Source organism: Cervus elaphus, chromosome 15, assembly GCF_910594005.1.
Source record: "Cervus elaphus chromosome 15, mCerEla1.1, whole genome shotgun sequence".
NCBI lineage: Eukaryota > Metazoa > Chordata > Mammalia > Artiodactyla > Cervidae > Cervus > Cervus elaphus.
Genome location: NC_057829.1, coordinates 86,050,750 through 86,077,491, shown reverse-complemented (window position 1 = coordinate 86,077,491; position 26,742 = coordinate 86,050,750). Strand labels below are relative to the sequence as shown.

The following is a 26,742-nucleotide window of genomic DNA, read 5'->3' as shown; positions in this document are numbered from 1 at the left end:
AGGTCGAGTTAGGTACTGAAGCAGTGAACACACCCACGTGTAATGACTTCTGCAAAGAAAACTGCTTGGAAGGACACACACCAAAATGCCGACCGCTGTTTCCTCCTGCGGTGGGGCTGAAAACGCTGTTTCCCTCTTAGCACTCATCTGTATTCAACAGTTTTTCTTCAATGAAGATGCGTTGTCTTGGTGATAAAAGAGGTTAAGAGAAATAATCAACGCAGTGTTTTAAAAGAGACGGTAAGGCCCAGGCTGCAGACTCGGACAAACATGCTGGTGAGAAAATGACAAGCTGACAGACTGCTCCACAACCAGAGGTGTGGGGCCCAGACGAGAGCCCACAGGCCCTCTCGAGCCTGCTCTCACTGCTCGGGCGTCCGTCTCCTTGGCACAGCCCATCAGCCCTGGGCCGTGTCCTGTGACAACGACCGAAACTCGGCACGGCCACCCTGATCTCCAGGGGTCTCCTCTGCAGTGACCCACCCCTGACCCCGGCCACTCCCAGCCACTCACAAGGAAGCTTGACCAATCAGCTGAAGACCAGGTCTCTGCTCAAAAATTATCAAAAGACAGGGATGACAAAATGAAGGAAAAAAGCAAGAAAAGGAGAGGGAAGGAAGAAGGAGCCACACTGCGTCCACCCCACGCCCAACCTTCCCAGCTTCTCTGCTGATTCCTTAAGTCTGAGAGAACCAAGGAGCATCGCCCAGGGTGGCTGGAAATGACTCCCCTCCAGCCGACTTACCCTTTTCCCAGTGAGAAGAGCACGGGGTTTTCCAGCTCCATGAGCACCTGGAAAGCTTTATTCATATTTCGATAAGAAAAGCCTTCTCCGGCGTCTGCAATTACAACACAGTTTGGGTTGGACGTGTCGATCTGATCAAATTCTGAACGGACTCCTGGAAAGAGGGAGAGAGAAGGGTTCGATCCCTGGGTCAGGAAGATCCCCTGGGGGGGGGGGCATGGCAATCCACTCCAGTATTCTTGCCTGGGAAATTCCATGGACAGAGGAGCCTGGTGGGTTACAGTCCATGGGGTCGCAAAGAGTTGGATACAACTGAACGACTTAGGAATAACCACCACCACCAAAGTCTGCAAGTGACTTTGAGATGCATCAAAAAGATAAAGATGGATAGATGGATGCAGGGATGGGGAGATGTATAATGAAGAAAACATAGCAAAATGTCATTGGTAAAGTCAAGGTGAAGGGCAAACAAATATTCCAAATAAAATTGTTTCAGCTTTGCCATCTGTTTGAAAATTCTCATAACAAAAGTTGGGGGGGCGGGGGTTGGAATTCATCAACAATGAAACCTGAAAAGATTCAAGGTCTGAAAAGACAGGGACACTTATGCAAAACACAGATGCAAGAGTACAGGTGAGGAAGGGCATCTGGCTTCTCCCACAGCTTCTCGAGCGCCAACATCTGCCTGCTGGACTCACTGATGAAAGACGTCCTCAAGGGGAACACTGAGTTTCCCTCTCCTCTCTGGTGGGTGCGCCCCAACCCGCCCCTCTGCCCCTGCCCCGGGGAGGGGAGGATTTTCTCTCTTAAATCTTTCTGTTACTTTAAGGACCTATTCTAAAGACACTGGCAAGGATCCCAGATCACAGAGGAAGCATTTCGAGAAAAACAATTTCTAAAGGCTGGGCATGTCGCCCTCGACTGGCGCCAGAGCTGTGGACTTGGCCTCCAGACCTTCAGGGAGCTCTCTCCATTTCTGGGAGGCCCCTACCCCTGTCCGGGGGAAGAAAAGCGTGCTTGCCTCTGCCACAGGTTTGTAAATGACAAAGTTGTTTCTGTGCAACGACAGAAAAGTGTCCTGAATTCCGAAGCATGTACCGTCTCTTCTTTTTAAATATTCAGAAGGCACCAGGTAATGCTGTTCTTTCTTCATTTCAGCAAAACTCCCAGCTGAGGGTCAAAGGGACTCTGTCCTCGCCTTCAGACTGATGTTAGCAAGTAAACCTGTGCCATTAGCCAGAGCATGGGGCTGGTTGTCACAAATACGGTTCCGAAACCTACAGACCTAGCTTTGCATCTATTCTATTTGCCTGTCTGTCTGTCTGTCTCTCTCACACACCCACAGACACAGACCCCTGAGGCTAACATCTTGCCCCCGTTGACAATTTCCTGCCACCTTGCTCCATCCTGGATCACAGAAAACAGACTCAGGGTTTTCCTGCCTCCAAGGAGCCATATGGACCCTGCCTCTGACCACCACCCCACCCGACCCCAACCCCCAGGCCCGGGATGATGCCAGGATGGATGGGGCCAGGGTCCCAGCAGGGAGCCCCTGGGTTCCACCCCAAGGCCCACGGGTCTAACAAGGGCCAGGTGCTCCCTCTGTGTCCTCCCCAGCCCCCAGCTGGAAAGGGGGTACCTTCACCCCGCCTCCAGGGCCCAGGGGGCCTACCGTCATGGACGAGCAGGTGTGGCCGCAGGCCTCGCTGCTTCAGGATCAGGCAGGCGGCGGGGGCCGGGGCGGTCACCTCGCCCTCGGAGACGTCGAAGCCCAGCCGTCGCAGCAGCCCCACCAGGTCCACCCGTGACTTCTGCGACTCATTGGTGCAGAACCTGACCTTCAGTCGGGACCGCTTCAGTCTGCAGAGGGGAGAGAGGCGGTGAGGGGCTGTCAGCAGGCAGCCTGGCCACCCGGGGAAGGGCCTAGATAGGTGTTTCTCCAGGGGAAAACAGTCCAGAGCAAGCCGGGTCTCCACGGGCCCCTGAGCTGGGCCTCGACAGCCTCGCCAGACCCTGGGGTTTCTGAGCTGAAGAAGACCCTTCTCATCCTCGCTGAGCTCGGCGCACCTGAGATGCCCCGAGTTCCCATGTGACCTTCGCTTCTGCCTGGGACACGGCCATGCCCCTCCACCTGGGACACACCTCCTCTTCACACGAGCCAATTGCCCCACCTCCTGGGACCCACTCGACACCTCCCCGCCCCGCCCCGCACCGCTCAGCCTGGTGGAGTTCCCCCCTGAGCAGCCCGGCCACCCCTCTGGGCCCTCCCACCACAGTGAGCATCTCCACTGAGCATCTGAGCTGACCCCTGAGTATCCACATTTCCCCAAAATGCAAAGGCCGAGGGACCACAGGCCGAGGTGTGCCATCTCACCGCTGTCACTGAAGACAGGTCTGGCAGACGGAGTCACTGGGCGCACGGGCGAGCTAATGGGATGAGAGCCGGGGATGCCCGCGGCGTCGGCGGCTCCAACAGCCCATCCGGGCTCACGTGAGGCTCTGCAGCCCCGCTGCACCCGGGCCGGCTCTGTGAAGGCAAAGTCACAAAAGCCGGTGCCCAGAGAGAACCCAGGGAAATAATACTGAGCCCTTCGCCGACAGCGACTGGGCGCCTACTCACGGGCCGGCGGGGCTGGGCACTCAGACACGCCGTGGTGCCCGCAGGCGGGCCCTCTGACCCCAGAGTCCTCGGTCGGTGCGTGAGGCGGGAGACCGCACACAGGAGGGGTACAGGGGTCAGGACGAGAGAGGGGACGGGAAGGACCAAAGAGGCGAGGAGACAGGACGGCCAGGGAGCGTGGGCAGGTCAGGAGGCCTCCCCGCAGAGGAGACGGCTCTGGAGCTGAGACTGGAAGGGAAGCCAAGAGACAAAGGAACAGGGACCCCCAGAAGGAGGGGGCCCTGCAACAGTCGGCGCTGCAGGTGAGGCCAGGCCCTGAGCGAGGGGGTCAGTGGGCCGGCTACCCGGCCTGGTCCCTAGCACACGGCCCTCCCTGGATGAACCCCGGGCCATGGCGTGGGGGCCCTCAGATTTGGCATCTGCTGAGAGCATGGGAGGGGCTGTGGAAGACACCAGGCCGCCAGTCAGGGGGTCCGAGAAACCCTAGGGGACAAGGGGAAGGGTCTGTCCAGCGTCCTCTTCTCCAACCCTCCGGGCGGCGCTGCCCCACTCTGCCTGTAGCCTGCTTTTCTTTCTGACGCTAACCCGTATCTCCAATCATCGCGTTTGCGTTTGTTCAGCATCTCTCTCCCGGACTCACGTGCTCCATGAGGTTAGGAACGAGGTCTGAAGAGTGGGCCCACGGCAGGCCCCTGACAAGTCTTTGCTGAATGACTGGGTGATGGCAAGTCCAGATGACATCTGTTGAGAGGCACCCTGCCTTGGGACCACACCTACTACTTCCCCTGAGGATGCCCCAAGCCTGCAGCCGCCTCACTTCACCCCACTCGGTGGTGAAGACACGCATTCCCACGTTACGGTGAGCCTCCAGACCCACCAAGCGCCGGAGCCGACAGGCGAGACCTGGGAAGAAATGTCAGGTCCTACTGACAGCAAGGCGAACAAATGCAGACGGAGAGGCTGACAATGTCGTGTGATCAGCAGCCCAGGTTCCAGTCCTTTCTCAGTATTTGTCTTTCCTAATCAGGGGGTTATGAATTATCAATTACGCTTAGTGGTTAATTGCCCTTCATAAAGACAGCTTTTGTATTTTTAAATTAGGCAGTTAATATATTGTAACTAATAGCATCACCTTGTATATTACGGGCAGATCTTCCACTGATTGGCGCCTGGAATGTGCGATCCGCACCCAAGTTAATGGAGCAGTTGAGGGAAGGAGGCAGCGGGTGCCGGGGGACTAATTATTGCTAATGGATTACGATGTGACCTTCTCAGAACAGTGAGCAATTGGTGTGACGGTGAGATGACAGGACCTCGCAGCTGCTATTCCAAACACAGCTCTGATGCCCGTGAAGCACAGGTAAACAGCAGAGCTCACTGCAGACCGCTCTCCGCCGACACACGACGTACGCTTACTGAAGACGCACTGCTTTAAAATCAAAAGGACTCAAACGGAGAAAGTAACATGGAAACCTCTACACTACCATATGTAAAACAGATAGCCAGTGGGAATTTGCCGTTTGACTCAGGTGGGATGGTGCGGGAGGTGGGAGGGAGGTCAGACGGAGGGGACACATGTACACCTGTGGCTGATTCACGCTGTCGTATGGCAGAAACCAGCACGATATTGTAGTTATCCTCCAATTAAAAATAAAACGAAATTACTAGTTTTAGGGCTGAATCAGCCCCCGGACAGCGGTGGGAAATGCTTGGGGAAGGCCCCTCACTGCCAGTCTGTCCTGTCGCTGACCACACCCTCTTTTCATTTTCTGGCATGAGTCCCAGGTCCTCTCTTCATTTTTCTTAAATACTAAAAGTAACAAGAGTACTGGTTGGATGGATGCATGCATGCTCGGTTGTGTCTGACTCTTTGCAACTCTTCGGACTGTACCCTGCCAGGCTCCTCGGTCCATGGGATTCTCCAGGCAAGAATACCGGCATGGGTTGCCATTTTCTCCTCCAAGGGATCTTCCTGACCCAGGGATCGAACCATCATCTCCTGTATCTTCTGCATTGTAGGTGGATTTTTTTTTTTAACCACTGAACCATAATAATACCAAAGTATTATTCATTATTATTAAAAATAGTAAAGGATGAATATGTTACATTCAGCCTTGCCTTGGGGGTCAGTATCAGGGACCTGATGTCATCCTCACCCCTTGAGGGCAGAGTGCCCTGTGGATACCCTGTGTCCCCCGCATGCACCCCCAGGGCCAGGAGCCTGGAACGCAGAAGGCTCTAAGCACCTGCCATATTGAGTCTGCGAGCTATGGAGGCAAGAACCAGGAGCCCCGTCCCAGGGATAAGAAAACAGGAGCTCCGGGAGGCAGACACCTGAGAAGGTCACCCCGCCCTCCATCTCGTAGGCTGACCCCCTCAGGAGGTAAATGAAGGTTAGGAGAGGATGGAAGGGTGGGGTCGGGACGCGACAGGATCACAGCCACAGATGCCAGGGATCCCTCTGCGACCACAGAGAGGAGGCCACGTCAGGGCACAGCTGAAGGGGGCCACCTAGCAAGCCGGGAAGAGGGCTCCCCCCCACCAGAAACCCACCCTAGAGGCACCTCGATCTCAGACGCCCAGACTTCAGAACTGGGGGCAGATAAACCTCTGTCGCTGAGCCCCCCACGCTTGTGGTACTCTGGTTTCGGCAGACTAAGGCCGTGGAGGAGCCAAAGCCTTGGCGTCTCTAAGAGGGGTTGCTGCTTAATATCAGATTCAGCCTTGGACAGCCTGGAACACATGAACCCAAAGTCAGGAGAGCGGGAGCCAGGTGTGGCTTCAGGACCACGAGCCCCAGGGACGCCGGCACCGGGCTGGGCCTGGCTCCAGGACAGGCCAGGCCATCCCCGACCCCCAACACCCCAGGACCCTGGGGACAGAGGGCCTACCACAGGGCCCCAGCAGCCTGAGTGGGGCTCCGGCCGGACGTCCCCTCTGAGACCACAGCCACGTCCCCAGTCTGCTGTGCCTCCTCGGACCCCTCCCTGCCCCGAGCGGGTGGGGACTTGCTCCTACTTCCCGTGGGCGCACCGGCTCTTTGAACTGACCTTTACCTCCTCCCAGAGGCCGGGACAAGCTCTGAGTGACAGCGTCGCCTGATGCCATTACCAAGCATCACATGAGCGGGTCCCTTGCAAATCACCTTGGACCTCACACATCTGCTAGCTGTCGGCATCTGCCAGGGGCGCTCACCCGAAAATAATGGAAACCCTCTCATTATCGCTCGGGAGCAGGTAGAGCGCTGGGACGATTACTGGACATCCTGGCTGACCTTGGCACAGCTCCACCGCCCAGTGCCCTCTGGGCTCACCAGAGAGGAGCTGGACAGCGGCAAGGAGGCTGCCCTGGGTAAGGCCCCTCCGAGCTCAGTCCCCACCTGGCCCCAGCCACCTCTCACATTCATCTGACCCCGAAGGCCCTTGCATCACCCTGAGTCTTTGCCGTCACCCATCCCCTATGGCAAATCCTACGCATCCTTCAAAGCCTGGTTCGTATGTCCCTTCCTCCAGGAAGGCCCCCCAGACTTCTGTCCCCGCCCAGGCAGAGTCTGTCCTCTTCCCTCTTGGCTTTCACAGCTCTAGAAGCACAGCAGTGCTTTTCTGTGAGAACCACTTAAGTGACCCAAATTCTCATGGAACCAACTCATTTTAGCACCCAGAGAACCTCGGGAGGGCTCACTGCCAATCCTGCCCGTGGGCAGCACTGCTTCAGCGTCTGTTAGGTTTAGGGTTGGGGTTGGGGTTAGGGAAAGCACAGTGGAGCCTGATGAGTCCAGATGGGTAGGCCGGAGGACGGGCCTTTGCACAGGGATGCAGGGCAAGTCATGCCTTCCTACAGCCAAGGGACAAATGCATATGAGATGCTCTAATACTCAGCGGGAGGCCAGGAGGTCAAGGAACGACCCAGAGGGGCTCCAGGGTCTGATGACTATGGGCTGTGGCACCTCCACAAGCTATTTCTTCTCTCTGGGGCCCAGTTTCCTCATCTGGAAGATGGGATGATAACAGCCTCACGTGCTGAAGCTCCAGGGAGATTTTCGAGGTGCCATCATGGGCCTGGCCCATGGTCAGAGCTCGCTCAGGGTGTGCGGAGAACATCGGCCAGTAAGTGGCCAGCAGACAGGCTCCCCAATCTCGTTCCCGGCCCCCCTCCCTGCCCCCACTGCCCAGAGCAGGCGGGCCCTCCCCCACCGCACTCTAGCCACCCCATCACCAAGCAGAGGGGTCCCCCACGGCTGGCAGGCCCTCCTGTCTGCTGCTCCTACCACCTGGGTCTCCCAGGAGCAAGGGCTGGGTCCTACAGGTGGTGGAGGGGTGGGGGGTATGGGTGGGGTCTGGAAGGCCAGGCTGATGGTGACTCCAAACCTTACTCCCACCCCAAGGAGAAGGACCCCTCACAGGATGGCGAAGGAGAGGAGGCCTCAAGCTGGGTGGGCTCCTGGGTGGGTAGGGAAGGCAGCAGGCTGGCAGGTCAAACTTGAAGCGATAAACGAGAGTAGAGGATGGTGACTCTTCCCCACCACAGAGAAAACAGGGTCCACGTCCTCTGATTTACGTGCCCCTGGGTTGGTCTTCATGGAACAACAGACTGGTTCCAAATAGGAAAAGGAGTACATCAAGGCTGTATATTATCACCCTGCTTATTTAACTTCTATGCAGAATACATCATGAGAAATGCTGGGCTGGAGGAAGCACAAGCTGGAATCAAGATTGCCGGGAGAAATACCAATAACCTCAGATATGTAGATGATACCACCCTTATGGCAGAAAGTGAAGAAGAACTAAAGAGCCTCTTGATGAAAGTGAAAGAGGAGAGTGAAAAAGTTGGCTTAAAATGAAACATTCAGAAAACTAAGATCATGGCATCCGGTCCCATCACTTCGTGGCAAATAGATGGGGAAACAGTGGTAACTTTATTTTTGGGGGCTCCAAAATCACTGTATTTGGTGATTGCAGCCATGAAATTAAAAGACACTTCCTCCTTGGAAGGAAAGTTATGACCAACCTAGACAGCATATTAAAAAGAGAGATATTGCTTTGTCAACAAAGATCTGTCTAGTCAAGCCTATGGTTTTTCCAGTAGTCATGTATGGATGTGAGAGTTGGACTATAAAGAAAGCTGAGCACTGAAGAATTGATGCTTTTGAACTGTGGTGTTGGAGAAGACTCTTGAGAGTCCCTTGGACTGCAAGGAGATCCAACCAGTCCATCCTAAAGGAGATCAGTCCTGGTGTTCATTGGAAGGACTGATGCTGAAGCTGAAACTCCAATACTTTGGTCCACCTGATGTGAAGAGCTGACTCATTTGAAAAGACCCTGATGCTGGGAAAGATTGAGGTGAGGGCAGGAGAAGAAGGGGACAACAGAGGATGAGATGGTTGGATGGTATCACCAATTCAATGGACATGAGTTTGCATAAGCTTCGGGACTTGGTGATGGACAGGGAGGCCTGGCGTGCCATGCGGTTCATGGGGTCACAAAGAGTCGGACACGACTGAGCGACTGAACTGAACTGAACTGGGCTGGTCTTCACAAGAGCTGTGTGAGGTCCACAGGCCCACCACGGGCTGAAGTCTCTACCAGGGACCATCTCCACATCCAGCGACCTGGAGCCCTGCCCTGAGACAGGAGAAACAGACCAGAGAGGAGGAAAGTGGGGGAGGGGAAGAGCATGTCCCCCACATCCCCGCCTCCCTGACCCACACTGCCTGCTCTGTGCCCCCATCCCAGGGGCCGCAACTCAAGACACTATCTGGTGGAGAGAAGCCCCTCTTTCTATCAAAAATGGCCACAGCTGCAGATAAATGAATCTCTGTGGTTCGGGTTTCCAAGAGAAGGAAAGGACACCCACAAAACCCCGGGGGGCACTCATTATGAACTGAAACCTGGGCAGCAGCACCCAGTCAAGATCCTCAGAGAACAGGAGTCCCCGCTGCTCCATCTCTCGGCATCCAGATCTTTGTTACGTGGCGGGGCTCCGTGGCAGCGCCAGCCACTGTCTGACATTGAGATCTGTGGCTGCTTCCCCTTTAGAAAGCCACGGAGACGGACCGCACACATTCGGAAAACTGAAACAGGCAAAGGGCCTATTTGTTCCAAGGACTCGCTATTTTATCATGGGGTCACATGGGAGCCCGTGCGCAGAGCAGGCGCAGTCCTGCAGCAGAGAAATCCAGTCATTAAAAAAAAAAGAAAGGAGGGAGGTGGTGGGGAGAGGGAGTAAGAAAGAGAAAGAATGAGGGAGGGAAGAAGGAAGGAAGAAGGAGGAAAAAAAGAAAAACACCGTCATTCTAGCACACCAAGGGGCAGCCACCGTTGATTCTGGGAGGAGCCCGGCCCAGCTCCCCATGTGCCCAGATGAACGGGCATCAGCTCAGGGTCAGGGAGCTGCCCTCCAGCTGGAGCACCGACAAAAGGGCTTCTGCCTCTTGAGAAGGGGGTCTGGCTTCCCAGCTGGGGTCCCGGACCTGCACTACGCACATGCCCTTGGCCCAGGCATCCCTGGGCCAGACTCAGGGGTCTGAAATCCCAGCCATGAAATGGGGTCACACCCAGCCTTCCAGGCCTTCGGGGGGAAGGGGCACAGCGGGCCCAAGAGGAGCCCTACGTCGTGCTGACATCGCCAGGGCGCCGTGAACAGAGAGGCGCCGTGAACAGAGAGGCGCTGTGAACAGAGGGGCGCCGGGAAGGCCTTTGCCAGGAGCACTAGCTGGGCCTGCTGCACCTCCCCCTCGTGTCCACCAGAGCAGACCTTTCGGCCAGCCTGTGACGACCAGCTGCGGGGTCCCTGGAGGTCCCTGCCCACTCTACAGCTGGCCCTCTGCTGGGCACAGTGTCGTCAAGAGTCCAGGCAAGAAACGAGAGTCCAAAGTCTGGACGGAGAGAAGAGATAGAACACAGAGGTGGTGACGCACGCAGGTGGCCCTGGCTGAGCCTCAGTGTGGGCCAGCCAGCCACTGAACTCAGGAGGACAGTGGGGAAGGAGGGGACAGTCAAATAGATGTCGGGCAAGCCCAGAGTCAGGGTCCTTACAAAACAAGTGGCATACCTTCACCACCCGGGGCTGGGGCTGGGGCTGGGGCTGCCCCCCCCCGGCCCCCGCCCCCCTTGCCATCCACTGAGTTCTAGCTCTGACTTGCCTGAGCCTCTGAGCTCTGATCAGAGAGCCACACCGAGCTCACGGCATCGCTTTACTAGTTACTGATAAATGAAATTTAGAATCAGATGCACGGGAATCCTCAAACCAGAGAAGACCTGGAGACTGTCCAGTCTAGTGGTTCCTTTCACTGAGGGGGAGACCGAGGACCAGAGGGACATGAGCCACTTAAAGGACACGTCTTCAGGAGCCAAGGGGTCTGTGGACCACTCCCCAGCCTTGGACGGCCAGCCGCCAGTCAGTTCTCCCCTGATGTGGCCACCGGCTGGGCACGGGCTGGGCGCTGCAGGGGACAGCGGCCGGGTATTCCTGGGGTAAGGTGGCCTCAGCTCGGGAAGCAGACACACCCACAGCACCTCCACCAGCCTGTCCCTGTGTGAGGCCAAGGCTTGCCACCCAACCCTCTCCCACCTCAGTGTCCGCCTCTGTAAAATGGGCCACTGGCAGAAGCCACCTGACAGGACTGTTCTGAAGCATGTTGCAAAAGCTCCGTGAGTGACGACGCTGGTGACAAAGACAACCTCACCTCTGGCAGGCCCAGGGCTGGGTGCCGGGGACATTCAGGCCCTCGAGGCAGGCAGCTGGACAGGAAGCCAGATGCTCAGGGCACCTGGGACCGCAGATGGAGACAGCAGGTGAGCTGGGGCAACCGATAAGAAAGAGGGCAAAGTTCAACCAGCCAAGGGAGCTGGGGGTGAACCGGGGCTGGCTGTCCTGCCAGACGTCCCCGTGACACCCAGGCTGGACAGCCCCAAGGGCAGTTACAACAGCTTCCAAGCATGAAACGGATGCACAGAAAGCCTAAGGAACTTGCCGGAGGCCACATTACAGCCACACGCTGGGCTGGGACTTGGACCTAGGTCCCCACCCGCCAGAGCGAACTCCAACCTTCTTAGGGGTGTGGCACCTGCCCGGGCAGGGGTGCTGACCCCCGCTCTCGGAGCAAGTCCCAGCCCCGCCCCCCTCCATTCAGGCAATGAGTGGGACTGTTCACAAGAATGAAGCCCCTCTGGCTCGTGAAGATGAAACTGTAGACGTTATGCAACAAGCACTGGGCCTGGGAGGGGGGCACTGTGCGCTCGCCCCCTGGGGCCCCCAGCTCTGAAGTCAGCCCATGACAGCAGCACGGCCACAGGGCATTCCGGACAAACGCCCCTTGTCCAAGGTCCAGGCTGACTCAGCAGAGCTGTTCCTGGTGTAAATGAACTCAGAACAAGCGGCCTGTCCCCTCTGAGAGCCTCAAGAGCCCCTCCGGCAGATGCTGGGCCACACCTGGGGGATGGGGAGAGGAGACACAGGGAGCCACCTCCGGCTGGCTATGTGCGTGGGGTCTGATGGAGCGAACCGGGTGGGGTGGTGCTGACCCTCAAGGAAGCCGAGCTTCAGACAAGCCCCCGGCCCTGATCCTCGGGCCCTAAGGCCTGCGGGGCAGGGCCTGACTTTTACAGGGTTGCAGGGCTTGTGTGCACATTTGGGAGCACCGGCCGCGGGTCTGTGAGTCCCGGGTGGCAATTGCTTTATGAGGCTGCCCGGCCAAGGTGGCCCTGCTTCCTTCCGCCGCCGCGAAAAGGCTGGGCCGAGGGGGACCCCGCAGCTGTGCTTTAGTGCCCGAGACAGGATGCAGTAAACGCCCCCCTCCCCGGCTTTCACATGCAGATGCCTCGGGGCTCCCTTTGTGCGGGGCAGCCCCTGCTGTGCCACACCCTGCCTCTGAATGGCTCCCCTCGGGGAGCCCAGCTGCCCAAGAATGGACTCCAATAAAGGGCCTGCTGGGGGCCCCAGGCAGGTTACAGATGTCCCGGGACCACGCCCACCACAAGCCCCAGGGCAGTAAGTGGGCCCCACCTGGCCCACCCTGCGGCTCCAGGAGGCCTGGACCTCCTGCTCTCCCATCTGGGACGCCACTGGCCCAGAGGACAGATCCAGAGCCCAGCTTACACGTCACCGGTTCCACGTGGCTGGGCTCCCCGACCTCGGCTCCCATCTCCCCGGTGGTTCAGTCTCTCTCCCCCACACTTGCCTTCTGGGCGCTGTTTATGCTGCCCTCCCCAGACTGGACGGTCAGCACCCGCCCTGGGAGCAGGGACTTCCATCTGTCCCACTCACTGCCCCTGTCCCAGTGCCTCCAGCTGTGTTTCCAGCATGAAAGAATGTGAAAGGGAAAGTGTGGGTCGCTCACTTGCATCAGACTCTTTGTGACCCCATTTGCTGTCCACCAGGCTCCTCTGTCCATGGAATTCTGCAGGCAAGAATACTGGAGTGAGTAGCCTTTCCCTTCTCCAGGGGATTTTCCCAACCCAGGGATCGAACCCAGGTCTCCTGCATCTGCAGGTGGATTCTTTACCAACTGAACCACCAGGGAAGCCTAGTATAAAAAGTGAGAAGTGAAAGTCGCTCAGTCGTGTCTGACTCTTTGCGACCCCATGGACTATATAGTCCATGGAATTCTCCAGGCCAGAATACTGGAGCGAATAGCCTTCCCCTTCTCCAGCGGATCTTCCCCACCCAGGGATCGAACCCACGTCTCCCACATTGCAGGCAGATTCTTTACCAGCTGAGCCACCAAAAAGAGCACTTGACAAATATGTGAAGGAAGAAATGAACAAGTGCATCTTTGATGAGAAGCCATGAAGTACTGCAGGGAAAACTGGGGCTTGGAGTCGGGTGGATGGGGCTTCGGGGGTGCGGAGGAGGTAGTCCCAGCTCAATGACTTTTTCCATTTGTGCCAGTTTCTGAAACTCTCTGAGCCTCAGGCTCTGCTTTGAAATGGGCTGATTGTGAAGGTAGCTTGTGTGGTCAAACGTCCACCTGGGACATCGCAGGCCTCCTGTCCATCACCGGTGATGCTATTATTGTGGTCCATATTGTCTTAAAAGGATTTCCCTGGTGGCTCAGTGGTAAAGAATCTGCCTGCCAATGCAGGAGACTCAGGTTCCAACCCATGGCAACCCACTCCAGCATTCTTGCCTGGAGAATCTCACGGACAGAGAAGCCTGGCAGGCTAAAGTCCATAGGGATGCCGAGTCCGACACAACTTAGTGACTAAACAACATCATCTTACAAAGCAGAGCCGATACTCCCCATGTGCTCCGTGTCCCCCAAAAGGTGGAATTTTTTCAAAAGCTGAGGACACCTGTCACCACCGACAGCTAGGAAGAGGAGTGGCGAGTTGCTTCCCCCGCTCCGGGGTTTCCAGACAGAAGGTGCTGTTTGGGGACCCATGGCTCCGCCGTCATGGAGGCAAACACCCCCCAGGGTCCCGGGGACCCCATCACTGCTGGGGCTTTGCTCTCACCCCAGGAACTTCCTCTGAGCTCCCTGAGACTTCAAAGCCAGCCTCGCATATCAAGGAGCCCAGAGAGGGCAGGGTATGGCTGCAAAACAACTACAAAAAGTGATGCAAGCCCAGCGGTCTCCACTGAGGCCAGCAGGGCAGGGCCCGCTCACCAGGAGAGCCCGTTCTTGGCTCAGCCACTACGAGAGGGAAAGAGTGTCCCCAAGTCTGACATCCCCAGGGACACTCTAGGAGCCGGCAGGTTTTACTGGGGAGAGGATCCACACACACTCGCCGCCAGGAGGGTCTGGACACGGGGCTCCGGCAGCCCCCATAGGAGGGCAGGGGCCGCTCCCTTGGGCCTGAGTGTGACCAGTTGGTCATGGGAGGCCTCGGCCTGAGTGGAGGGGCCTAGTCTTTAGAAAGAAAAGGATCTTGAGCCAGAGGGTGCTGCAGTGTGGGGTGGGGGAGCCCAGGTTCTGTGGATGCTGGGCTGCTAAGGGGCTGGTCAGGGGAAAACCCACCAGAAGTCTGTGTACCTGGGAGCACGGGGGTGAGGTGGGCGGAGGGAGAGAAGGGGCCGCACAGGTCCCTTGGGAAGGCCCTGGTGGGTGGGAAGAGTTGTGGGGATGTGGTGTGGTCCTATGCCAGGGGGCCGCAGGGTGGTTCAGATCTCCAGGCCTCCTTCTCCAGGCCCCTGGGCAGCAGGATGGTCAACTGCAGGAAACAATCCTGTGCTCTGTGGGGAAGGCACCTCCCTCCTGCAGCTGGGATGCATTTGAGGACTATTTGTATAGCCTGTTATCATATGGCTGCTAGACTGATAGTGTCACTGCTACCAAAGACACTCCAGTTAGACAAATCAGTTGAATTAAAGCAGGCCAAGACAAAAGGAGGCTTCCCTGGTGGCTCAGATGGTAAAGCGTCTGCCTGCAATGTGGGAGACCTGGGTTCGATCCCTGGGTCAGGAAGATCCCCTGGAGAAGGAAATGGCAACCCACTCCAGTACTCCTGCCTGGAAAGTACCATGGACGGAGGAGCCTGGTAGGCTACAGTCCATGGGGTTCCAAAGAGTTGGACACAACTGTGGGACATCACTTTCCTTTCCTTTAAGACAAAAACCTCCCGGAGGTCTGTTGGGGGAGACACTAGTCCAAACCCTCCATGGTTAACAGAGCAGGGTCAACCCCCTTAGACTCATACCTGGGGGTGGGAGGCAGACTGTGGGACAGTGCCTCGGGGGAGGGGACCATCACCCAGGGAGGCTGCTGGAGAGAAGACCCCATCCTTTTTTAATACCCATGTCTCCCTCAAAGGACCCTACGCTCAGGTCCAGCACAGAGAGTAGGAGTGGGGCAGACCTAGGTTCCCATGGTCCCTGGGCCATCCCAGTGGAGACCTGGCAAGCCCTGATCTGCAGTGGCTTCAGCTGATCAAGGGAACAGCCTTGATCGCCACAGCCACCTCCCGGCAGTGGGCGATGAAGCGACATGGACACGGACGCCCAGCACAGAGGAAGCGCTCCCTGAAGGATCCCTGGAGCCACTGGCCCAGGAAGGGTGCACCCAGACCCACGCTACTGGCTGGAAAGCAAGGGCTCACAATCAGCCCGACCTCCTCCAAGGCCGCTGCTGAAGCCACTCTGTGCTCCCTGGCAGAAGGTGGACGGATGGGACTGAGGCTCTCTCCATATCCTTGACCTCCTTTACATCTCAGGTTTCTAGAAGCAAAAACGACCTTGCGAAGATGCCAAGGACTCAAAAACCCACGTGTTTGTAAGGAATGGAGCCACAGGGACTCTCACATACACCACTTTGGGAAATGGCCCGACAGCATCTTCTAGCGACGATTATAGGTCTATCTCAGGGTCGGCAATTCCACCCCCGGGTCTGTACCCAGCATAAACGCATCCATGCATTCACCAAAGACATGTTCTAGAATGTTCGTGGCAGCACTATTGAAAATAACTGAAAATGGGAAACTACACCCCCCTCAGGAAAAGAGATGAGTATTTTTCTTTAATGTAAAGATGCTTTCAAGTGGCCCTGATTTTAAAGTAATTAAAAGCACATACAACAGGAATTCCTATATGAACGTGGGAAGTGAGATTTAAATGGCACACTCCTGGGGTCTATCGAGAGCTAGGCACTGCATCAAGAGCCGTCATGGCGCCTGCCTGCACCCCCCTCTGGCCCCTCTCCATCCCATCAGGTGCTGCAGTCCAACACCGGAGCCGTTCTCCACTTCATCTTCTCCCCGGACCCCACAATACCCCATACATCCAGTGGTCCAAGGTCCCATTGGTCCTGCTCCCAGAAGGTCTCTTGAGTTCACCCCCCTTCTCTTCATCTCCACCCGCTAGCCCACACCCCTTCGTGTCTCCCTGGACCACACAAGGATCTCGCAGCAGCCTGCTTCCCTCTTTCCTCTGGAGCCCTGCCGTCTGCCCCACCAACACCTATTTCTGCGCTTTGCAGACAGAGATCTTCTTAAAAGAGTTGGTGGGGGTGGGGGTAGGGAAATGTGGCATTTTTTCCAGCTTTATTGAGACAAAATCCAGAAAATACTCCTTTTTTGGTATCCTGAACAGGAAAATACATCCACGTGGCTCAAAAATGTGTAAAAATGTTTCTATACCAAGTTAGAGCAGGGAAGAGTCTTGCTCCCACCCCGTTCCTACAACCACCCCAGCTCTTCCCATAGTGAAGTTCTTCCCTCCAGCTTCTTTATGCAAACCTACCAGCAGGAATACATGCTTGCATTCCTACCTTTTCTACCCGAAAGACAGCACAGAGCACGTCCTGTCTACATGGGACGCCTACATGGCAGGGGTGCTCATTCTTTTTTATACAGCACAGAACGTCACTGATAGACTGAGGCTGTCACACTCCCCTTGTGATGGACAGTTGAGATGTTTCGAGTCTTTTGCTATCTCACAAGGCACTACCACAAACACCCTCCCACCTATCTCATTTCTCATGTATGAGGCAGATGCTAATAGATAATGCCAAATGCATCTTCACAAGCAGTGTAAGATAAACAGTCTAGATTTTGAGGCGGAGCTAGAAAGTTCTTCTCCCACTCCAAGATTTCAAAGGGAATCTCTCCTGTTTTCACTTGGTACTTGTATAAAACTAAACTGTTAGTTGCTCAGTCGTGTCTGACTCTGCAACCCCATGGTCTGTACCCTGCTAGGATCTGCCTGTAGTCTGCCAGGCAAGAATATCAGAATGGGTTGCCATTTCCGTCTCCAGGGTATCATCCTGACCCAGAGACTGAAGCCGGGTCTCCTGCTCTGCAGGCAGATTCTTCACCATCTGAGCCACCAGGCAACCTGGTACTTTCACTTTTTATATTTTAATTTCTTTAAAACATAAATCAGATCCCATGATACTCTTGCCTAAAATCTTAAGTGACTTTTCCCTGCACTCAGGATGGAATCCAAACAGCTCTGCCCGACTCTCAAGGCCTGCTGTAGCCAGGCTCTGCCACTCACCAGTCCTCGCTTGCTCATCAGTTCTGTGAAGGGGAACCTGCCAAGCTCTCTTCTTCAGGTTTTGAAGCCACTGTTCCCCCCAGCTGGAAGGCACTTCCTCCCTCCCTTCACCCTGATGGCCCCTCTCACTTTGTGGTTCTGAGATGCCAATGGCAATTACAAAGCTCGGGTCCAGAGGTGCCATCAGCAGTCCTGGCAGTGTCCTCGGTGCACAAGACTAACAGGCAAGATGCCCTCCTACCGTCTAAGCAGACGGTCAGTGCAGTCCAACCGAATCATAATGCTGGCCGCAAATGTAATTTAAAGTTTTCTGGTAACCACAATAACAAAGATCAAAAGAAGCAGGTGGAATTATTAAATATATTTTATTTAGCCTAACATATTCAGATTACTATCATTTCAAACATGTAACCAATACAAAATGATATAATGAACTTTTTACATTTTTCTTACTAAGTCTCTTTCTCACTTATATGCAAAGTATATCATGAGACGTGCTGGGCTGGATGAAGCACAAGCCGGAATCAAGACTGCCTGAAGAGATATCAATATCATCAGATATGCAGATGACACCACCCTTATGGCAGAAAGCGAAGAAGAACTAAAGACACTCTTGATGAAAGTGAAAGAGGAGAGTGAAAAAGTTGGCTTAAAACTCAACATTCAGAAAACTAAGATCATGGCATCTGGTCCCATCACTTTATGGCAAATAGATGGGGAAACAATGGAAACAGTGACAGACTTTATTTTGGGGGGCTCCAAAATCACTGCAGATGGTGTTGCAGCCATGAAATTAAAAGACACTTTCTTCTTGGAAGGAAAGTTATGACCAACCTAGACAGCATATTAAAAAGCAGAGACATTACTTTGCCAACAAAGGTCCATCTAGTCAAAGCTATGGTTTTTCCAGTAGTCACGTATGGATGTGAGAGTTCAACTATAAAGAAAGCTGAGCACCGAAAGCTGATGCTTTTGAACTGTGGTGTTGGAGAAGCCTCTTGAGAGTCCCTTGGACTGCAAGGAGATCCAACCAGTCCATTCTAAAGGAGATCAGTCCTGGGTGTTCGTTGGAAGGACTGATGTTGAAGCTGAAACTCGAATACTTTGGCCACCTGATTCGAAGAACTGACTCATCTGAAAAGACCCTGATGCTGGGTAAGATTGAAGGCGGGAGGAGAAGGGGACGACAGAGGATGAGATGGTTGGATGGCATCACCGACTCAATGGACATGAGTTTGGGTAAACTCCGGAGTTGGTGATGGACAGGGAGGCCTGGCGTGCTGCAGTCCATGGGGTCGCAAAGAGTCGGACACGACTGAGCGACTGAACAGAACACTTAAGTCTTTGAAATCCGTGTAGACTACACACTTAGCATATCTTAACTCAGACTAGCCCCATTCCAAGGACTCAGCAGCAAGCAGCAGGGGCTGCCCTGCTGGACAGTGGAGCAACTCTAACCAGCAGAGCCCCACGATCGCCCAGGGCCGAAATGCCTCAGGGTTCTCCAGGTGCCCGCAGTGGGGTCCTGGGTCCCGGGGGCCGGCCCTCCGCCTGCCCAGCGGGGCGGGGCCAGAGCAGCAGCAGGAGCCCCGCCCCGTCCCCCGCCCGCCCCCGGCCCGCGGCCCTCGGGACCCGGCTGAGCGCAGCGCCCGGCGCCCAGCGCGACCCACTCACCTCGCCACCGCCTCCACGGAGCCGGCGATCGCCGCGCCACCGCCCTCACCACCGTCGTATAACACGCCAGAGATGTCCAGCAGCACCCCGCGCACGCCGGCCAGCCGCTCGCTCCACGCGGCCATCTCGGCCCGTCCCCGCTGCAGCTCGGGCCCCCGCGTCCCAACCGGCGGCGGACGCTGCGGCCGCGCAGGCCGCGCAAGGGCTCCTGGGAAGTGTAGTCCCGGTCCCTGCAGGGTGGGGCGGGGCTACGGCTGGAGGGGTGGGGCTACGGCTGGAGGGGTGGGGCTAGGGGGGCGGGGCGGGGGGGATAGCCAGGAAGACTAGTGCGCTTACTCCCCACTCCCCGACACGGGAGCCTTTTAACTGGAGATCCGTGGACAAAGGTCAGCAAGAGCCGAAAAGCAAACCCCCCCGGGAAATAGCCAACCCCCCTGAGAATTAGAGCAATGCAAGTTGAGACAACAAGGAGGCACCTATATAAAAGGAACAAAAATGAATGAGAACAGGAAAAGACTCTGGATGGTATTCCCACCCTCTGGCCAGACCGTAGTTCTAAAAGCAATGGCGATACTTGGGCGCGTTGGCTGGACAATCCTGCGCCCCTGAGAAACAGTGGTAAGGAAGTGAACCTAAAAGCATGTCTGCAGTATGAGCTGTGATGCCAAAACAAGCTGGAAGACAGGGACCAGAATTGCTCAAGAAGTAAAATGGCTGCTGAAAGAAATAATGTGCCATCAAAAGGGAAGACTAGATTACAACCTGGAACATGCTTGTGTTAGAGCATTATATGAAAAAGCAGAATGCAAAACTGAATGTAGGGACTTCCCTGGTGGCCCAGTGGTAAAGAATCTGCCTTGCAAGGCGTGGGACACAGGTTCGATCTCTGGTTAGGGAGATAAGATTCCCACATTCCGGGGAGCAACTAAGCCCATTTACCACAATGAGAGTTTGTGCACCCCCTCTGTGTGCCCAGTGGAAAGATCTTTTGTGACACAATGAAGATCTCACATGCTGCAACGAAGATCTAACACAGCCGAAGTAATAATTAATTTAAAAAAAACTGAATGTAGACCCCTGCCTGCAAAAATAAGGATGCATAGGAATAAGGCTGAAAAGGAAATGGGAATATTGCAACATGTTTGCCCAGTGAGATTTTTGGATGAATTTTTACATTCTATTTAATGTTACATCATTTTTGTAGTAAGTAAAAGTTGACAGAAAAGGGGAAGAATTTCCTCGACCACGCCTCTGACTCAAGTGTTTAAACTGAAACTTGAAAAATTTGACTTCTCTTGGCTTGAGTTAGCTTTAAGGTTTCAAAAGAAGACCATATTTGGATGACTACTTTGTTTCAGTCTCTGGAGTTACAGAGAGGATGAAGAATTCATCAGAATCTTAGAACTCGAACCCAGTTCAGTGAATCGTGCATGTCATGTTGGTAAGTTTACTGGGGAGACTGTGGTCTGCTGACCTTACAGGAGGAGTATCCTTCCTGCTCTTTGGGAATTCACATTCTGATTGAGGGAGAAATGAATATGAGACCTTGGGTTTCAGTTGGTAAAGAATCTGCCTGCAATGTAGGAGACCCCGGTTAGATTCCTGGGGTGGGAAGATCCGCTGGAGAAGGGATAGGCTACCCATTCCAGTATTCTTGGGTTTCCCTTGTGGCTCAGCTGGTAAAGAATCTGCCTGCAATGTGGGAGACCTGGGTTTGATCCCTGGGTTGGGAAGATCCCCTGGAGAAGGGAATGGCTACCCACTCCAGTATTCTGGCCCGGAGAATTCCATGCCCTATACAGTCCATGGGATCGCAGAGAGTTGAACACGACTGAGCGACTTTCACTTTCACGGTTCTTAGTTGCAGACAGTAGAAACCACTCCAGCTAGAAGGGCATGTTCACACAGGGCATTAAGGAGCTTGCAGATTTCCAAGGGGACTGGGAAACCAAGCTCAAGCACTGCACAGCAGAGAGCTATGCAGCTCTGAGAAATGCCCAGTCATGTGGTTCTTAAGATGACAGGGACTGACAGTACTGCCCCCAAAGAACCAAACCTATGCACATTTCCCTCAGAAGAGTCTCTCTTTTCATCTGTTGGCTCCATTTCACTTTCACCATGTCTGGCTTGGTGGCATCTAGTCCAACCTGCAAGGGAGTCTGGGAAATGTAGTTTTCCCCTTCCTGATTCTGGGGTACAGGAACTGAATGATCTGGATAATCTGCCAGGACCATAATGAGCCATGCATCATCAACATGTTGAACTTCAACTCTCTTGACTCAGTGGGTCCCACGGGTACACGCGTGCCTGCGTGTGTCTCCTAAGTCGCTTCAGTCCTGTCTGACTCTTTGCAACCCTATGGACCATAGCCAGCCAGGCTTCTCTGTCCATGGGATTCTTCAAGCCAAGAATTCTGGAGAGGGTTACCATGCCCACTTCCAGGGAATCTTCCTGACCTAGGGATCGAACCCATGTCTCTTACCTCTCTTGCATTGGGAGGTGGGGTCTTTACTACTAGTGCTATCTGGAAGTCCACCCCCGCCCCACTCCACAGGTGCAGAAGGGTCTAAAGTATGATCTTTACCTTTGAGTTAAGACTGGGCAGAGAACAAGAGGGACACTTTTAAGGCTATGGATCAAACATGTGGCCAGTACCAGTGAGTGACAGACATAGCCAAGAGGATGGACTCTGTGGGCAGTGGAGGGCAGCAGTGGTTTCTGAGCAGCGGGGCAGCCTGAAGCCTGACTGGGCTTTAGCTTCATGCCAAATAAGGAGGCAGGAAAAGGGCACTTCTGCCTGTGGGGGTGAGCCCACACATGCTTCTCCCTCTCCCACTGGCTGGGCATGACCTTGGGCAAATAGCTTTCTGTATCTGAGATTATGGAGACAGAATAATGGCTACTTGAAGAGGCCCACCTGCTACTGCCCAGGACCTGTGATGTGTTTCCTTACATGGCAAAGGGGACTTTTTAGATGTGATTAAGCCAAAGATCTTAAAATGAGAGATTATCCTAGATGATCCACATGGGCTCAATCTAATCACAAGAGTCCTTGTAAAGGATAGAGGGAGGCAGGAGAAGAGTCAGAGAAGACATGACAACAGAAATGGAGGTGAGAGAGAGAGAGATTCGAAAATGCTACACTGCTGGGCTTGAATATGAAGGGGCCATGAGCCAAGAAATGCAGGCAGCCTCTGGCAGTTGGAAAAGGTGAAGAAAGGGAGTCTCCCCTACAGGCTTGTTTTTTAAAATATTTTATTTTGTCTATATTTGCCCTACTCCTACTTCTCAAATATCTTTTTTAACTTTTTTAATTTAACTTTTTTAATGTTTCAAATTTTAATTTAAAAAAGTTTAAAAAGTTTTGACTTTTTAATTAGCTTTTAATATCTGTTTTAACTTTTAACCAACACAATATCGTGTTGGTTTCTGCTGTGTATCAACGTGAATCCACTGTAAGCATACATATGTCCCCCGCCTTCTGAGCCTTCCTCCCACACCCCACCTCTTCACCCCTCTAGCCCACCACAGGGCAGCAGGCTGAGCTACCTCTGTTATTCAGCAGCTTCCCACTAGCTATCTGTTTTACACGTGATTGTGTGTATGTCAGGACTACTCTCAATTCATCCCACCCTCTCCTTCCCCCAAAACACCTTGATTTTAGGACATCTTGCCTCTAGAGCTGTAAGAGAACAAATTTGTGGTTTTTAAGCCCCTAAATTTATGGTAATTTGTTACAGCAATGATAGGAAACGAACACAGGGACCCAAGTCCCTCACCTGAAGGATGACATGTCGGTCCAAAGCAGCAGGTCTCTAAGTGTGGGTTCAGACCTGACCCAAAAGTCCATGACCTTTCTTTGGATGTAATTTTTGTTGTTGTTTAGTCACTCAGTTGTGTCCGACTCTGCGACCCCATGGACTGCAACAGGCCAGGCTTCCCTGTCCTTCACTATCTCGCAGAGTTTGCTCAAACTCATGTCTAGGCATCGTATAAGTTAGAGTTGTTTTCACTGCGTATAACAAAAACCCACCTGCAGTTGCTCAACCAGATTGAGTTGTTTTTTTCTCATAGATCAAGAAGCCAAGAGGTAGGCAGTCCTGGGCAGGTACAGCAGCTCCCAGAATTGTCAGGAAATAGACTACTTCCATCTTTCTGCTAGACCATCCTCAGTGTATGGCTTCTTTCTCATGCTCTCAAGGTACCTGCTGTTGCCCCAGGCATCACATCTGCATTTCAGGCAAAGGGGAAGGAAAAGGAGAAAGGGCCTGTGACAATTGAGTCTTGGCCTTTATACCAGGAGAAAAAAGCTGCCCCAGAATCCTGACCCAATAGACTCTTGTTTATATGTTTTGGGCCAAAGCTAGTGAAGTGGCACATTAACCCTCCAGTGTCCAGGGAGGCATATTTCATCTACAGAGCTTGGCCTCTTACATTTCCAATAACAAGTCTACAAATCATGTCTGAATTTCAGCTTAAATATGAATCCTTCCAATCCTCTATTGCTGAATAGATGTGTGTATTATCCTTCCAGATTTGCTTGTATTAACTAGGACTCTTTGGTTGCCAGTGACAGAAACCCGATTTCAAATGGCTTAAGTTGAGGAATCTATTGGCTCATGTAGACGGTCTAGTCATTTATGGCTCCAGGTGTGTCTGGTTCCAAGTCATGAATGGAGGCATTCTGGGCTCCCTGACTCTCCATTTCCTGAGTCTGCCCCCTCTCTTGCTCCTTGGAAGAAATGCTATGACCAACATAGACAGCATATTAAAAAACAGAGACATTACTTTGCCAGCAAAGTTCTGTCTAGTCAAAGCTATGGTTTTTCCAGTGGTCATGTATGGATATGAAAGTTGGACTATAAAGAAAGCTGAGCACCGAAGAGTTGATGCTTTTGAACTGTAGTGTTGGGGAAGAGTCTTGAGAGTCCCTTGGACTGCAAGGAGATCCAACCAGTCCATCCTAAAGGAGATCAGTCCTGGGTGTTCACTGGAAGGACTGACACTGAAGCTGAAACTCCAGTACTTTGGCCACCTGATGCAAAGACTGAGTCATCGGGAAAAAGAACCCCGATGCTGGGAAAGACTGAAGGCAGGAGGAGAAGGGGATGACAGAGGATGAGATGGCATCACCGACTCAATGGGCATGAGTTTGCACAAACTCCAGGAGATAGTGAAGGACAGGGAGGCCTGGCGTGCTGCAGTCCATGGGGTCACAGAGTCAGACACGACTGAGCGACTGAAATGACTGACTGACTGCCCCCCTCTCTGGATTCCTTCTCTTGTGGCCTGGCCAGGCTCTCTCTAGCAGTGGGGTCAGGGTAAGGGAGAACTCCGGCAGTTCCAGCCCCACAGAGCCCTGGGTGAACCACTCAATAAAGAACTTTTCCTCAACTTGCTCTGAGAGTTGCAGGAAGAACTCTGACTGGCCCTCATGTCTGTGTTCAGAGGGAAGTGGTACTGTGATGGTCCAGCCTGACTTAGGGGCTGGGGAGAGGCGCTTGTGTATAATATCCCCATGGCCACATAGAATGCAGTTGGGGGTGGGGGAGAGATGCCCCCAGCAAAAAGATGGCATTGTAACAAGGTTGTTGTGGTCTGAAAGTTTATGTTCTCATAGTCGTGTGTTGCAATCCTAACCCCTAAGGTGATGGTATTGGGGGCGGGCTTTTGGGAGGTGTGTAGGTCATGAGGGTGAAGACTACAACCACCTAAGACCTATAGCCAAGAGAGCTGCGGGCTTCACACAGGAATGTGGCCACTGCTGACCTGCAGCTGGGTGGAGGGGGATATAAATAAACTCTTTTCTCCATTCTTTTCTGTCCCAGCAGTTTTCTTCTGCAAAGAGCATAATTGCCCATCATAAAAGCATAAGGTTCTTCCACAGCCCTGTGGAATTTCCCCTGAAGAAGTTGGATCAGAGAAGGAAATGGCAACCCACTCCAGTATTCTTGCCTGGAAAAGTCTATGGACAGAGGAGCCTGGCGGGCTGCAGCCCATGGGGTTACATGGCTGAGCATGTGTGCACGGGGGTGGAGGGAGATGGGTTGGTAGCAATAAACTGGGAGAACTAAAAAAAAAAAAAGAAGTAGGATCTACTATAAAACCCGATCCATAGCTAATCATGTCTGCATTTCATTCTTGTTTTCAGCTGAGCCTGTACCCCTTCTTAAGGCGTAGGGTTTCCAATCTTCTTTTTTTTAAATTTTGGTTTATTTATTTTTGGCCGTGCTGGGTCCTCGTTGCTGGGTGCGGGCTTTCTCTGGTTGCAGCAACTGGGGCTATTCCTCCTTGCGGTGTGCAGGCTTCTCACTGCAGTAGCTTCTCTTGTTGCAGAGCACCAACTCTAGAGCTTCAGTTACAGCTTATGGGCTTACCTGCCCCATTGCATGTGGAATCTTCCCAGACCAGGGATCAAACCCATGTCCCCTGCATTAGCAGGTGAATTCTTTACCACTGGACCACCAGAGAAGTCCCCACTCCATCTCAATCAAGCTCAGGAGCCCTGGGTTTATGCTATTGGGCCACAGTTTATTCCTTTCAACTCTTTGATCTGCTAAGCGCCAGGTGCTAACAAGCACAAAGACAAATGCACAAAGCCTCTGGCTTCAGGTCAGCCCAAGGAACAAGCAGTTTGTATCCCATACAGTGGGGTAAAGGCTGTCCTGGTCAGGGCTCTCTGACCCCAGCTAATTGAATTCCAAAATGGGGGCAGGGGGAGGGGAGAATGGGGAAGGCTTTAAGACAGTTTACAGAAGAAAACTTGAAATGCTCAACCAGACCTCAGACAGTACCAGAACCATCACTTCCAGGTGTGCAAAATAATAGACGGTTTCTTTCAGGCATTGCTGCTAGGATGCAGCAGCCTCAGGTCAGTGTCAGTCACTCTGCTTCAGATTCCCAGGAAGAGAGCCTGATTTTGGGGGGGGGGTCCTACAGGAGGCTGCTCCCACCCTGGGACCCTCGATTGGCAGTCCCACCACTACTACATACGTGGATTGGGATACCTGAGCAAAGTCAAACTACCAGTACTAGAAAACAGGGTGAGGATGCTCATGTGGCAAAGCAAGAGACATCCATCCAGGCTGGATCCGGGGTCGGGCCAGCATCTCTGAGAAGGTAGCATGCGTGGGCAGGGAACCCACACACATCTTACCCAGAACATAGCCTGTCCAGGGACCGACGCTGCATCTCCTGCATGGCAGGCGGGTTCTTTACCGCTGAACTACTGCAGAAGCCCTGTGAATTGTTCACTAGCATTTAACACTTTGGGAATGTCACATAAAAATTCAGATTTCCAGTTTCTTTGAGGCAATATACAGATCTGGTCACACTGGTCAGCCTTTCTGTAAGGGCCAGATGAGTAGCAGCAGCCCCTCGATGTGGCACGCGGGCACTCTAACCTGTCAGGCTCCTGGCCCAGCTAGATTGGTCGTGGGGGCCAGGGGCCGGCCCTCCGAGGGCTGGAATTTGCACACTCTTGTGAGGTGAACAGCCTGTGGGGGCAGCAAGGCTGGAGGCAAGGAGACCAGGAAAAAGAATATTAAAGGCATAATAACAAAGACGGAAATAATGCCATTTGCAGCAACATGGATGGACCTGGAGATGATCATACTAAATTAAGGCAGAGAAAGACAAATACCATATGATGTCACCTATGTGTGACATCTACAATATGAGACAAATGGGATTTCCCTGGTGCTCCAGTGCTTAGGACTCCACACTTCCACTGCAGGGAGCAAGGGGTTTTCTCTCTAGTTGGAGAACTAATATC

At 53.7% G+C, this 26,742-nt stretch overlaps 1 protein-coding gene across 3 annotated transcripts in view; it reads right to left on the bottom strand.

The window, feature by feature from the left end:
* LOC122708997 (phospholysine phosphohistidine inorganic pyrophosphate phosphatase) overlaps window positions 1-19,188 on the bottom strand; it is a 120,373-nt gene extending 101,185 nt beyond the window's left edge. The window contains exons 1-3 of one of the 3 annotated variants that reach the window (XM_043925972.1): window positions 18,969-19,188; window positions 2,418-2,605; window positions 746-899 (exon numbers count right to left, since the gene is read on the bottom strand). In XM_043925972.1, the coding sequence (XP_043781907.1) occupies window positions 746-899; window positions 2,418-2,605; window positions 18,969-19,093 (467 nt within the window). In that variant the 5' untranslated portion in view covers window positions 19,094-19,188. The remainder of the gene's footprint in view (window positions 1-745; window positions 900-2,417; window positions 2,606-18,968) is intronic. The other 2 variants (XM_043925971.1, XM_043925970.1) reach the window with 2 other exon arrangements.
* Between the last annotated feature and the right edge of the window lie 7,554 nt (window positions 19,189-26,742).